We start from the raw sequence: 15,405 nt of genomic DNA, 5'->3' as shown, positions 1-15,405 counted from the left end.
ATGGCACAGATGGAGGCCATTTGGTTCATTGGGCCTATCCCAGCTCTCCGTGGAGCAATCCAGTCCGTCCCATTCCACCGCTCTATCCCTGCAGCCATGTAAGTATGGAACTCTCTACCACGAGAAACAGCAAGTGCCAGCTTACTTAATAATTTTAAATCTGAGATCCATAAATTTTTGCTATCCAAGGGTATGGAGTGAAGGCAAGTGGATGGAGTTAAGATACAAATCAGTCACAATCTCATTGAATGGAAGGACAGGCTTGAGGGCCTGAATAGCCAACTCCTGTTCCTGTGATCGTAAGGGAGGCCCAAGGCTTCTAAATTTAACCTTCTGGCCTGATTTTGGCCTGGATCTGCTGTTTGACAGGCTTGATTGACTGGGGAGCTGACACAACACGAACCCTGCCCAAAGCCGCTGGTTGATATTTCAGATGGGATCCTAATGGTAGTGGTAGCCCAGCTCCATCCTATGTTACCCTGCTCAAATATTCAAACAAGCTAGTTAGCATAAGGAAGGCAGCAAGATCAGAGGGGGGTGATGGGTAAGTGACCTGCCTTATTTTAATTGATCACCACCTTCCTCACTCTTGTCCCTCAGGGCCTGGTTTCTGTGCGTAAGAAGTTAAAAACAGGATCATTATATTTCCAACTTGAGGCTGAAATAGAATGTGCAAATGAATGCTTGTATCTGCAGATTTTTGTGGGTTATTGTGAGTATTTTGTATTCAACCCTGGACTGTGGGTGTCGCCTTCTTGAACTGCTGTAGTCCATGTTTTATAGGTATACCACGGTGCTGTTAGGGAGGGAGTTCCAGGACTTTGATCCGATGAGGGAACTGCAACATAGTTCCAAGTGAGGATGGTGTGTGATTTGCAGGGAAACTTGGAGGTGGTGCATCTTCTGGTTGTTGGAGGTCTTGGGTTTGGGACACACTGTCAAAGGAACCTTGAATTGATGCAGTTACAAAGGATTATGGCCCCAGGTTCAAACTCCAATCTGTGTTGAGTGAACAGATCTTAACTGAGGTAGCACTGTATTTGATCAGAGTGTTCCAGAGTTGGGATAGATGAGGCCGGCCATACTTTCATATCGGAATTAATGTAGCAATGGTTGATGCCAGTGGACATGAGGATGAGGACAGGGACAAACTCTGCTGTAATGGTGCATGTGCTGAAATGCCTGGCTCCATTCACTGTCACCAATCAGGTTGGATGAGATATTGGAAGGCATTTGTCTCTTATGGAATTCGAGGTTAGCAACAAATTAATACCTTTAGGAAAGGGAGGCAATTGATGTGTCAAATAAAAAGACAAGGGGGGAGAAAATAACAGAGAAACCTGTCTTTGGCTTTCTGTATATCATTAAAAAGTTGGGGTCAGCAGTATTTTGGGAAAGTTAATTCCAAAAGGGCCATGGGCTGTGGTAGCAGATCATATGGAATTGCCTGGTTCGGATAAAAATGGAATCATCACGTGTTTACGGACAGAAGAGGAATATTTCCCTCACGGTTTTACAGGAACCATAAAATCATAGCAAGGAGGCCATTCAACCCGTTGCATCTGTGTCAGCTCAGGTGAGTCCGGACACCTGAGGCCAAGGTTGGGTTTAGTCATTGGCCAGATTTAGAGGATTGGATTTTTCCATGTATGTTGCGGGATGCGGCAATCTTCTGTCTGTGGTTGTTTATTGGCGAATATTGTGAAGTAAAATTAGTGGAATCTGTGGAACTACTGAAGACATCTTTGCAGTGTTTATTATCTAATGCCTTTTGTACTGTTGTTAGACCAGTTATCAAGGGTAATGCTTTGGGGGCCTGTGTTCGAATTCCATCAAAGCAGATGGTGAAATCTGAATTCAATAAGTATCTGGGATTAAAAGTCTGATGATGACCATGAAACCATTGTTGGTTGTTGTAAAAACCCATCTGGTTCACTAAATGCCCTTTAGGGAAGGAAATCTGCCATCATTACCTGGTCTGGCCTACCTGTGATCACAAAATGCCACTCAGTTTTTCAATCTGCTAAAAGGAATGGAACTGGATGGACCACCTGGCATCGAACTAGGCACTGGAAATGGCAATCGCAGCCCAGATGACCCTGCAAAGTCTCCTGCCAAAATTGGGAGAGCTGTCTCACAGTCTAGTGAGGCAACAGCCTGACATAGTCATCCTCACGGCATCATACCTGACAGATAATGTCCCAGACACCACCACCACCAACCCTGAGTATGTCCTGTCCCACTGGCAGGCTAGAGCCAGCAAAGGTGGTGGCACAGTGGTATACAGTGGGAAGGGAGTTGCCCTGGGAGTCCTCAACATTGACTCAGAACCACATGAAGTCTCATGGCATCAAGTCAAACATGGGCAAGGAAACCTCCTGCTGATTATCACGCCCCACTCCTCCATGTTGAACACCACCTGGAGGAAGCACTGAGGGCAGCAAGAGCACAGAATGTACTCTGGGTGGAGGACTTGAATGTCATCACCAAGAGTGGCTCGGTAGCACCACTACTGACTGAGCTGGCTGAGTCCTAAAGGACATAGCTGCTAGACTGGGTCTGCGCCAGGTGGTGAGGGAACTAACAAGGGGGAAAAGCATACTAGACCGCTGCAGATGCATCTGTCCATGACAGTATCGGTAGGAGCGACCACCACAGTTTTTATGGAGACAAGTCCTGCCTTCACAATGAGGACACCCTGTGTTGTGTGGCCGTGCTAAATGGGATAGATTTTGAACAGATCTAGCAACTCAAGATTGGGCAACCATGGGGCACTGTGGGCCACCAGCAGCAGCAGAATTGTACTCAAACACAATCTGTAACCTCATAGCCTGGCATATCACCCACTCTATCATTACCACCAAACCAGGGGATCAACCATGGTTCAATGAAGAGTTCAGGAGGGCATGCCAGGAGCAGCACCAAGCATTCCTAAAAATGAGGTGTCAACCTGGTGAAGCTATAATACAGAACTACTTGTGTGCCAACAGGATAAGCAGCAAGTGATAGACAGAGCTAAGTGCTTCCACAACCAACAGATCAGATCTAAGCTCTGCAGTCCTGCCACATCCAGTCGTGAATGGTGGTGGACAATTAAACAGCTCACTGGATGGGGAGGATCCACTAATATCCCCATCTTCAATGGTGGGGGAGCCCAGCACATCATTGCAAAAGATAAGGCTGAAGCATTTGTAACAATTGTCAGCCAGAAGTGCCAAGTGGATGACCCATCTTGGCCTCCTCCGGAGGTCCCCATCATCACAGCTGCCAGTCTTTAGCCAATTTGATTCACTCCACATGATACCAAGAAACGGCTGAACATACTGGATACTGCAAAGGGTATGGGTCCTGACAACATTCCAACAATAGTACTGAGGACTTTTGCTTCTTAACTTGCCGTTCCCCTAGCCAAGCTGTTCCAGTACAACTACAACACTGGCATCTACCCAGCAATGTGGAAAATTGCCCAGGTATGTCCTGTAGACAAAAAGCAGGACAAATCCAACCCGGCCAATTACCACCCTATCAGCCTACTCTTGGCCATCAGTAAAGTGATATAAGGAGTCTACAAAAGTGCTGTCAAGCAGCATTTGCTTAGCAATAACCTGTTCACTGACTCTCAGTTTGGGTTTTGCCAGGATCACTCAGCCCCTGACCTCATTGGCCTTGGTTCAAACATGGACAATAGAGCTGAACTCCAGAGGTGAGGAGAGAGTGACTGTCCTTGACATCAAGGGCGCATTTGACTGAGTGTGGCATCAAGGAGCCATCGCAATACTGGAGTCAATGGGAATCGGGGAAAACTCTCCATTGGTTGGAGTTATATCTAGCACAAAGGTAGATGGGTGGGGTTGTTGGAGGTCAGTCATCTTGGTTCCAGGACATCACTGCAGGAGTTCCTCAGGGTAGTGTCCTAGGCCCAACTATCTTCAACTGCCTCATCAATGACCTTTCTTCCATCATAAGATCAGAAGTGGGGATGTTCGCTGATGATTCCACAATTTTCAGCACCACTTGTGATTCCTTAGACACTGAAGCAGTCCATGTCCAAATGCAGCAAGACCTGGACAATATCCAGGCTTGTGCTGACAAGTGGCAAGTAACATTTGTGCCACACAGGTGTCAGGCAATGACCAACTCAAACAGGAAAGAATCTAACTGTCACCTCTTGTCATTAAATGACATTACCATTGTTGAATCCCCCACGATCAACATCCTGGGGGTTAACATCGACCAGAAACTGAACTGGACTAGCCACATAATTACTGTGGCTACAGGAGCAGGTCAGAGCCTAGGAATCCTGTGGCGAGTAACTCAACTCCTGACTCCCCAAAGCCTGTCCACCATCTACAAGGCATAAGTCAGGAGTGTGATGGAATACGCTCCACTTGCCTGGATGAATGCAGCTCAAACAACACTCCAGAGGCTTGTTGCCATCCAGGACAAAGCAGCCCACTTGATTGAAACCCCGTCCACAAACATTCACTCCCTCCACAACCGACGCCCAGTGTGTCAGGAAGATATAATGATTTTTATAATGTTATTGAAATTTCTTGTAAAGTGGAATAATAGTTGGAGGGGGGGGTTGTTTGTGTGTGGGGCTTAATTGAATTAAAGGTGTAAAGGGAACAATTGCATTTTTAAATAAGCCAGAGTAGTTTGAATTCAAAAGAGGGAGTGAAATATTACACCTAGCCAGGAGAAGTTAAGAAACAGTTTGTTTATTTTTCCCAAAGATTACTTGTAAAGCTGGTACTATGATAGATTTTATTATTGGAGAGGTAAAAGTCCAAAGATATAGTGAAACAATGGGAATTTGCATTCAAAGGGGAAAATATGTATAAAGGAGTGAAGGCTGTGTGTAAGGGCAGAAATTCTAAGATCTAACAAATGTGAAAAGCCTTCAGCATCTAAGCCTCAACTTGCGGTCTACAAAGAACTGAAGTTAAGAAAACTCACTGAATTGGGTTCTTCAGGGTATTGTTTCTTTGCTTGGGTCTTACTGTTGCCTTACAAAAGTGTAACTGGGAGTTAGATTAACTAGGAGATTTAGAAGTTATCATAATAGTAATTTGTAGATCTATGTGTGCACTTAAAATCATTCCTTCTAATAATAAAGGTTTAATTTAGTTTTGTAAGAAACCTATAAGACTCTGCGGTCTTATTATTACTGAATTCAAGGCACGCATCTCAAAATTTATACAAATTGCACAACAGTTGTGGCAGTTGTTCTGAGCTTCCCTTTGGAATTTGAGAAACTCAGCATTTACCATCGGCTGTGCCATAATAAAGTGGCAGCAGTGTGTACCACCTACAAGATGCTCTGCAGGAACTCACCAAGCCTCCTTAGGCAGTACCTTCAAATCCACAACCGCTATTTTCTCGAAGGACAAGGGCAGCAGACACATGGGAGCACTGCCACTGCAAGTTCCCCTCCAAGCCACTCATCATCCTGACATGGAAGTATATCGCCGTTCCTTCACTGTCGCTGGGTCAAAATCCTGGAACTCCCTCCCTAACAGCACTGCGTGTGTACCTACACCAGATAGACTGCAGCGATTCAAGAAGGCAGCTCACCACCACCTTCTCAAGGGCAATTCAGATGGGGAATAAATGCTGGCCCAGCCAGCAATGCCCACATCCCGTGAATGAATTTTTAAAAAATTGTTCTTGGGAAGGTGGCAGTGAGCCACCCTCATGAATCATTGTGGTCCTTGTGGTGTAGGTACACACACAGTGCTGGTAGGGAGGGAGTTCAGGGATCTTGACCTAGTGACAGTGAAAGGCGGAGATATCGTTCCAAGTCAGGGTAGTGTGTGACTTGGAGTGGGTCTTGCAGATGGTGGTGTTCCCATGTGCCTGCTGCCCTTGTCCTTCTGGGTAGTAGAGATCGTGGGTTTGGAAGGTGCTTTGGTGAGTTGCCACACTGCATCTTGTAGATGGGACTAATGCTGTTGTGTGTCGGTATTGGAAGGACTGGATGTTCAAGGAACAGAACAAGAGGCAGAGGTGATTAAATACCAGGCCAACTTGTTGGTTTCATAAGGACTTCCCCCAACTCCTTTGAGACAGTGTTCAGAGCCAGGGGCTAAAATGGTTAAATTATAAAGACAGGTTGTATAGACTAGGCAAATATTCCCTTGAGTGTAAAAGAGTAAATGGTAACCTAATTGAGTTGTTTGATATGATGAAATGAGTTGATAAGGTAGATCGAGAGAATTTATTTCCTCTTGTGGGGAGATTCTGGAACAAGGAAGATTAACCTTAAAATTAGAACTAGGCCATTCAACGTTGATATTAGGAAGCACCTCCACACACCAAGGGCAGGATTTTACTATTGGCGAGCAGGGGGCGGGGCCCGCTGGCCAACGCGTAAAATGATGCGGGATGATGTCAGGCGGAACCCCCGATGTCACCCCTCCCCATTTAAATTTTCAGGAAGGCGGGGGCGCAGCAAAATCAGCAGCGGGCCCGCCGACCTGTCAGTGGCCACTTGAGGCCATTGACAGGATCAATTAAGCAATTAAAGGACCTGCCCGTCCGACCTTAAGGTTGGAGGGCAGGCCAGGAGCCCCGGCGACAACCAGAAAAAACATGAAACCTCATCCAGCGTTTTAAAAATTGTAATAAAGTTGTTATGAAATTATGAACATGTCCCAGCTCATTGTCACATGAGGGGACATGTAAGGGATTTTTTTTCCTCCAGTTTTAATACTTTTAAAAGTCGAGTCGATCTCCCCGAGGCTGCATTTAGCCTCAGGGAGATGAGTGCGCTCTTTCCTGCGACAGAGCGCACTCTCGATTTTAGGTCTTCCACACCCCCCCCTGCCTGCACAGGGAGAGCATAGCGCTTCCCTACGGACGTCACGCTGGGCGGGCCTTAATTGGCCAACCCACGTAAAATGGCACTGCGGCCCCAATGACCGGCAACGATCAGGTCCGCTCCCACCCACCATTGGGTCAGCTCCGCCCGAACAGAAAATTCAGCCCCACGGGTGGTGGAAATCCAGAATTCTCGTCCCCAAAAAGCCAGTGAGGTCAATTGGAAATTTCAGAACTGAGGTTGATAGATTTTTTGTTAGGCATGGGTATTAAGGAATTCAGAACCCAAGGCAGGTAGAAGGAGTTAAGATACGGTTCGGCCGAGATCTAATTGAAATTTTGGGACAGGCTTTGATGTCCTGAATGATCTAACTTTGTTCCTAGTTTCCAAAAGTTCTTTTGTCATCCCACTAATGTGGATCTTTCATCCCGTCTGCGCAGGTGATCGAATCGGTGGGAATTCTTGTTTACAAAGCCCTGGACTGGGGCCTGAAGGACAACGAAGAGCGGGAACTCAGTCCGCCATTGGAACATTTGATTGGCCGCATGACAAATATTCTGGATGAGGGATTGGGGACGGAAGGAAACCCGGATGAAGGGTACGATGCCCAGGACGAAGAGGAGGAGCAGAAAGAGATCATCACCATAAGAAATTTTAGCCACGTAAAGATGGTGAGTGCTTGTTTTATTTGAAGTGATCATGTCCTGTGTGAAATGTGGACTTTTCTCTTGCGTAGCGGATATTCATTTATTGGCGGGTCATAAACAGGTGTAAAAGCTGTCATCAATGCAACACAGGCCTGTTTACAATCTGGAATGATCTTTTGCTCACTATTTAAATATTTAAGTTTCATGTTGGCCTTGCTCAGTGTAAAAGAAACGAATGGAATTTGTTAAAAAAATGTGTGATGCAATACTGCGTATTAACACAGCACAATAAAGGATTGGAGGCTGGTGCCATGCTGGGAGAATGACACATAACTTACAGCACAGGAACAAGCCGTTCAGCCCAGCTAATGTACATGCTCCACCTGAGCCTCCTCTCATTGTATCTCAGCCTACTCCCTCGACATAACCTTCTATTCCTTTTACCCTTATGTGTTTATCTGGCTTCCTTTTAAATGTATCCATGCCAGTTGCCTTTTTGTTCCACATTCTTACCACTCTCTGGATCAGGAAGTTTTTTTTTGAATTCCTTAGTGGATTTATTAGTGACTATCTTATATTCACAAACCCTAGTTTTGGATTCTTCCCCAAGTTTCCAAATTTGAAAAGACAAGGCACCCAGATGACAGATGGTTAACGTGATAACCAAAACCTCCTTTTAGAGGCTAAATAATGAAGTGATTTTGTTTTATAGCTTGTGTGATTATTCAGAAATGCACCTCTCAAAGGATTGGGAGGAGGAGAGATAAGATTTCACCAAGGCGAGCAAGGTTGAAGGAGAGGAAGATGTTGAGCAGATTGACATTAAGCATTAAGAAAACTAAACCTAATTCTAAACGAAGCACTAAGGCATTCTATTAGTTAACCCGTGGAAATAGCTAAATGATTGTTGGATGTAAGCACAGCCTGGAATATTCTGAAAGCACTTCTCCAGCACTCATTCATCCTTTCTTTGTTCAATGTATCTGATATCTTACAGATGTAACATTTATTTTTAACTAGCAACAGCTCTGCATGGGAGGTCTTGTGGCGCAGTGGGTAGTATCCCTGCCTCTGAGCCAGAAGCTCTGGGTTCAAGACCCACTCCAGGACTTGACAGCCATGGGAGACGTGTTCATAACACGGCAAAGCAGAATGCATCATTTTGTAAATCCTTCCAACTCATGGCAGGCAGTAAGATTGGGAGAGATTCCTGGTCAGCCATGTGATGGAAAGCATGTTGGACCCTCTACCATCGCCATCCATAGCTCCAGAATACAACATACATGTAAAAGTAAATGCTGCTACAGCAATGTGGACTCTGAGTAATCTGAAACACACCACCACCACATCTCTACATGTTGTAACACAGTTTATTTCGATAAGACAAGCTCCAGTGCACTAATGAGTTCTGCGCATTCCCATTTTACAGTTTTCCTCTTTGCTTAATCCTGATCCAAGTATTAAAGCTCCCCTGTCTGTGTTTTAATTTTTCAGCATACTGGAAACCATCGATCACCATTTGCACACGAGCAGTTTTGATTAAATGATTGTCTAATGTATCGATGAGTTTTGATACTATACTGATTAATATGCAGCATGACTGATTTAAATGTGAAGGAGAGGGGATTGTTTCCAGCTGAGTCACCAGCAGCTGGAGTGCATGCAGGTTGTCAACCGCTTAAACTGCCGTTATTTAATCGACAGTTTAATTGCAAGAATTGTGCGGCTGCAATCTGCGGAGACTATTTTTGTCACATCTTTAGAGTAAGTTAGACTGCATCATTCTTGTAAAATGTATAATAGGGTGTGTTAACTAGTTATTAGAACACAATAATTTTATTGCTTCTCGTGATTTGCTCTCATTAGGGAGAATATTCTGCTTCCGTCTATCTGACATCAGGCAGATTTGGGATGGCGAGGCACAGTAATTTGGGTGGAAAGATAAAATCAGTGAGAGTTTGGTTAATAGGTTAATCAGGGAGAAAGAAAAGAAACAGCTTGCATTTATATAGTCCCTTTCACAGCCCTAGGGACCCCTCGATACACTTTACAGTGAATTAAGTTGAAATGTAGTAACATAGGAAACGTCAGCATCAATCTGCGCACAGCCCGGTCCCACAAATGGTGATGAGGTAATGACCTGATAATCTGTTTTTTTTCCTGGGTGATGTTGGTTGACGGATAAGCATTTGGCAGGAGAAATCTGCTGTTCTTCTTCAAAGTAGTACCATGGGATATTTTACATCCACCTGAAAGGGTGGCTGGGGCTTCAGTTTAACATCTCATCTGAAAGACATTGCTTCCAATGGCACTCCCTCGTTACTGTCCTGAAGTGTCAGCCTAGAATATGTGCATAAATCTGTTTAATCTGTTGGCTCCATAATTTCATTGGATTGAGGGTGAGGTAAACGTGATGAAGGAGGCTGAAATGCTGGCAGAAAAGTGAGTATCCGCAAGAAAGTTCAGCTCCTCAGCACCTTCAGAGGTCTACAAATCCTGAACTAACCTGTTACTGACGTATCCAACTGTGTTCATAATGTGGCCACTGTTGGGAGGCTGAACCAATTTGCACACAGCACATTCCCATCAACAGCAATGAAGTAAGTGTCCAGACTACCTGCTGATTGAGGGATAAATCCTGGCTGAGACATCGATTGAAGTCACCTGGTCTTCTTTGAAAAGTGTTATGGGATCTTTTACACTCATTTGAGAAGACAGATAGGGCCTTGGTTTTAAAAAAAAAATGACACCACTGCCAGTTCAGAATTCCCTCAGTACTGGACAGAAGAATCAGCCTAGAGGATGCTTCCAAGTCTCTGGAGTCATTACTTGAGCAAACAAAGTTCTGACTGAGGGGCATGAGGCTGATACCTACATTTATAGTCGGTGTTCATGGGGTCAAAGTATAAAGGAGGGTTTTATTTATTCACAGGGTGTGACCATAACTGGCAAGGCCAGCATTTATTGCCCATCCCCAACTGCCCTTGAGAAGATTGAGATAAGACACTTTCTTGAACCCCGGGCAGTGGTTTGGTACAACTAAGTGGCTTGTCAATCCACTTCAGAGTCAACCACAATGGGGAGTCACATATAGACGAGATTGGGTAAGGAAACACATTTCCTTTCCTAAAACACATTAGTGAATCAAATAGGTTTTTCTGACAATCCAGTCATTTCATGACAACCACTAGTGATACGAGCTTTTTAACTTCGATTTATTTAATTAACCAAATTTAAACTCCTCAGCAACCATGGTGGGATTTAACTTATGTCGCCAAATTGTTAGTCCAGGCCTCTGGATTATAATCAGTAACATAACCACTCTGGTACTGTGCTCCTTAGGGTGTTTGGGTTAAGACCTCTAGGGCAGATAGGTATCCCTAGAATCCCTTTCATCATCTTTCTTCATTTGTCTCCAAAAATATATTCATGATCAAAGGAATGCTGAAAGACATATCACTTTTGACAATCTGATTCTAAATTGTAGCAGTTGATCTTTTGAGGGAATGTTTCCTGAAAGACCAAGACTGGCCTTTAATGCTCAGTATATATTACTAGACTTTGCAAATGACAGAAATCAGTCTCAAGAGCTTAAGAAATAGTAACAGGAGTAGGCCATACAGCCCCCTCGAGTCTGCTCTGCCATTCAACAAGGTCATGGCTGACCTGATCTTGTATTCAACTCCACTTTCCTGCCAGCTCCCCGTAACTTTTGACTGCCTTTTAATTCAAGAATCTGTTTGTCTTAGCCTTGAATATGTCCAATGACAATCTCCACAGCTCTGTATGGTAGAGTCCCTCTACGAGAAGAAATTCCTCCTCACCTCCGCCTTAAATGGGATACCCCCTTATTTTGAAACTGTGCCCCCTAGTTCTAGCTTCCCCCACGAGAGGCAACAACCTTTCAGCATTTACCTTGTGAAGCCCATTTCAGAATCTTATGTGTTTCAATAAGATCACTTCTCATTCTTCTAAACTGTGTTGAGTGTAGGCCCACCCTGCTCAACCTTCCCTCAAATGATATTAAGAATAGGAAGTAAGAGGTGATCCAATTTACATGCATTGATGAAGATGTGCAAGGGAATGGTCTGCAAATTTAAAACACCTCATGGGAAATAGTGCGGCATATGATTGCAGCTGGTGAAATGCTTGTTCCAATTCCAGATTTGATTTGTCTGAATCCTTCAGGACAGGAACCATCCCACCCACTGGAATGCCTGCCCCAATTATGGATGAGATAAGATGAACAATACCGCATCTTAAATCAATCAGATCATCGTGTTCAATGTTCCTGCAATCTCACCACCACAGAACCCGTCGAATATAGAGCATTCCCAGTATTCTTGGTATCTGAGTGTTAATGTCACTCTTCCTGACACACGTTGTAACTCGCCTTTTAATAATAAAAACAGAAAATGCTGAAAAGACTTGATCAATAGATCAAGCAGAATCTGTAGAGAGAAGCAGAGTTAACAGCTCGAGATGAGTTTGGTGGCAGTGGTGTATGGTTATATGTTGTCTCATGAAGAGGTCTAGAAGCTTGTGTGGTTGAACAATAACTATTTATTCTTAGCACATAACTATATACATATATGCAGGATGCAGTCCTGACTAGGTGCTATCTTTGAGCTGACTTCCACCAGACTCAGTGCTATACTCTACTACCCCCATGTGACTCTCTACTTCATGTAGGCGGTACTGTTTTCCCAGCCACACATTAACCTTGACAAGTCCTGAACACCCTAATACAGAGGGGCATTTAATTGGGCAGGAGAACAGCAGGGTCCCTGCCACCTAGCTTCCCTCCTCTTCCTGTCCTGCTGCCAATTGAGACCCTTCAGTGGGCAATTAATGCCCACCTAAAGGCCTCATCCTGAGCAGCTGGGTATTCACTCAGTGGCAGGTGGGGAACTCGCCATGCGGAAAGCCTGAAAAGCAAACCCTGTCAGGTTTACTCACAGGTGCTGGGGTGGGGGGAGGTGCCCTCCTTGTCAGGCAGTCCGCGCCTGATCGAGGGACCCTACATCGGGAAGGGCAGTAGGGGAGGATGAAGGTGGGGATGCTGAGATCGGCCCTCTGCCCTTGGTACCAACCTCCTTTTCCCCCCCTCCCCTGTGACTCCCTCTTCCCACCATCACTCAACTGTGGCCTGTGGCCTGGGTCCCTTGGTGATTCTGGGCACCAGGTATGTACATTATCGGCAGCGACCACCTCTTCCCATGTAGTGCTGCCGAGTATGCAGAGGCCGGCAGCTCTTGGTAAACGGGATTTTCACCCCTGGGGTCCTTGGTCTCAGGAAAGATCCAGTCAAGTACCTGGTGGGCACCTAATGAAGCAGGCCTTCCGAAAAATAGGCGATGTGGCATTCCCACCCGGCCCGTCACATAACATTAAATCCCGCTCAATGTTTCAGATTGATGTCCCTTCAAACATACATTCATTTCCCCCATTTTGCTGATTAAAGTGTGTAAAGAAAATGAAAATATTCCACAATAATGATTTTTAGTATCTCTATTGTTTTTCTCCTAGGTTGCTTGCAGCAGTCCCAGAGAGATTAATTTTTAATTCCTAGACAATCCTGAAAGGCTGGCAACCTTAGCATTAATGATCTGTGAGGTTGACATAATGTTTTTCAATCATTGAAGCCCATTTTCAAACTTCAGTCAATTAAGCTTAATTTACTGTGAACTTGATACCATACCTTCTATACAGTACTTAGGGTATATAAATTTAAAGTTCAAAGTTTGTTTTCATATTTTTTTATTATTACATGAAGCAGGATTGAAGCCTTTCTCACTAGGCCGCAAGAAAAACAGCACTGACTTGTAGTTCCAGTAATCCTCTGGAGATTGTATGTATGGCTTTCCACTGGTGGGAACAGATGACCGAGAAAACTAAAGGTCACAATCACAGTAGGGGGAAGGGAGGCTGGTAGCCTGGTTGCTATGGCAACTTTGCATTTTTCATGTAAAGAGAAAAGACGCTAAAACCTTTTTATTAAATTCAGTAGCACAGAGAGTTGCAGGAGTCATTTCATCATTTTTTTAATACATCCTGCATCGTTCAATTTGTTGCTGGAGATTTTTTTAACAATAGATTGCGAGCTGGGTTTCATGGAGATCTTGTAGTTGATGAAAAGTTGATTATAATGAGCATATGCGCGATAGCTTTATATCTGGTGTTCAGAATATCGTGGCTGTCAATTGACAATTGCCTATTGCAGTTGGCAATGTGTGAGATATGGAGTAAGCCCCATCGTAGATTGGAGGATAGAGGTTCCTCTTACCTCTGAGGTAAATATTATTCAAAATTATGTGCATCATTAGTCTCAGCTTTGATGTGATCTAAAATTTAATCTGATCCCATATAAGTGCCAGAATACTCAAATTGGATATCTGCCAGTTGGATTTTGGCTTATCTGAAAATTGGCAGGGCATGTAGGGGTGAAAGTATTGGAATCACCTTAAAGAGGCTGGGTTTTGTGATGGTGGGAGGTCCGCTTGTGGGTCCGCTTTGGACAGGTAAGCTAAGGCGAACCAGATGGCCTGCTGCATCTGGCAACAAGGAAACTTTTGACATCCCAGCGACTGTTCTCAATCATTGCGGCTGTGACAATCCTATTTGAACTCAGCTGTGGTCATTGCCAGGTTAGGCTGGAGGTATTCACTCTTGGTGGGAGTGAAAGAGTGAAAATATGGAACTTTTTACCACATAGTCTGGGTGAGCCAAATAGCATAGATGCCTTAAGGAGTTTCTAGATGAGCACAAGTCAGGAGTGTGATGAAATACTCTCCACTTGCCTGGATGAGTGCAGCTCCAACAACATTCAAGAAGCTGAACACCATCCAGGACAAAGCAGCCTGTTTGATTGCCACCCCCATCCACCATCTCAAATATTCACACCCTCCACTGCTCTCTCGCAGATTATACCATCTACAAGATGTACTGCAGCAACTTGCCAAGGGTCCTTCAACAGCACCTTCCAAACCCACAAACTCGACCACCTAGAAGGACAAGGGTTACCAGCGCATAGGAACACCAGCACCTGCAAGTGCCCCTCCAAGTCACACATCATCTTGATTTGGAACTATATTGCCATTCTTTCATTGTCACAAGGTCAAAACGCTGGAACCCCCTTATGGACAGCACTGTGGGTGTACCTACACCACATGAACCACAGCGGTTCAAGGAGGTGGCTCACCACCACCTTCTCAAGGGCAATTAGGAATGGGCAGTAAATATTGGCGTGCCCAGCAACACTCAAATTCCAAGAATGAATGATAAAAATTTAAGATGAGGGAGAAGGGAATAGAATGAAATGCTGATAGGGTCAGATGAAGTGGCTCAATTAAAATCAGGGATGCTCAAGAGGCTGGAGTTAGAGGAGCACAGTTATGTTGGAGGATTATAGGGCTGGAGGAAATTACAGAGATAGGAAGGGGCAAGGCCATGAAGGAATTTGAAAACAAAGATGAGAATTTTAAAATCGACCCACTTCCCACGAACAAATAATAAGTAAATTATATCACATGGTGCACAGTCTATTATTCTGCTGCAGAGGTGAAGTGTTGACCCTGTTAGTGTGTTCAACATGCAAACCATCAGGTAAGTGTCTTAAAATGTATAAGTGGATTTAAAAGCCTGAGATAAATAACCTGTGTGAATTAGGAGCCGATGAAAGCAGAAAGCTCATGCCCTATGTCCCCCTTAGAGCTGCAATGTCTCATTTAGATTAAGTAAATACCAGAGGAGTTCATTTGCAGATTCTTTGCTATTCTTGGAGTTTTTTTCTTGAGAAGGTCGATTAAAATTGGAATTGTGGCCCGAGTATTTTTTTTCACCTGGAGAGGTCCTTTCTCCTCTTCCAAATGGCTTGTTTTCTTTATATATTTTATAGTTTCTGATAGGGATGTTCCATGTCCTACCAACCCCTTC

General features: G+C 44.4%; 1 protein-coding gene across 2 annotated transcripts in view; it reads left to right on the top strand.

The window, feature by feature from the left end:
• LOC121279334 (protein spire homolog 1-like) overlaps positions 1-15,405 on the top strand; it is a 278,331-nt gene that overhangs the window by 126,950 nt on the left and 135,976 nt on the right. For both annotated transcript variants that reach the window (XM_041190495.1, XM_041190494.1), the window contains exon 3: positions 7,264-7,494. In XM_041190495.1, coding sequence (XP_041046429.1) covers positions 7,264-7,494 — 231 coding nt within the window. The remainder of the gene's footprint in view (positions 1-7,263; positions 7,495-15,405) is intronic.

Source organism: Carcharodon carcharias, chromosome 6 (genome assembly GCF_017639515.1).
Source record: "Carcharodon carcharias isolate sCarCar2 chromosome 6, sCarCar2.pri, whole genome shotgun sequence".
NCBI lineage: Eukaryota > Metazoa > Chordata > Chondrichthyes > Lamniformes > Lamnidae > Carcharodon > Carcharodon carcharias.
Note: the sequence above shows the minus strand (reverse complement) of the source record. Positions and strands in the feature narration are given on the sequence as shown.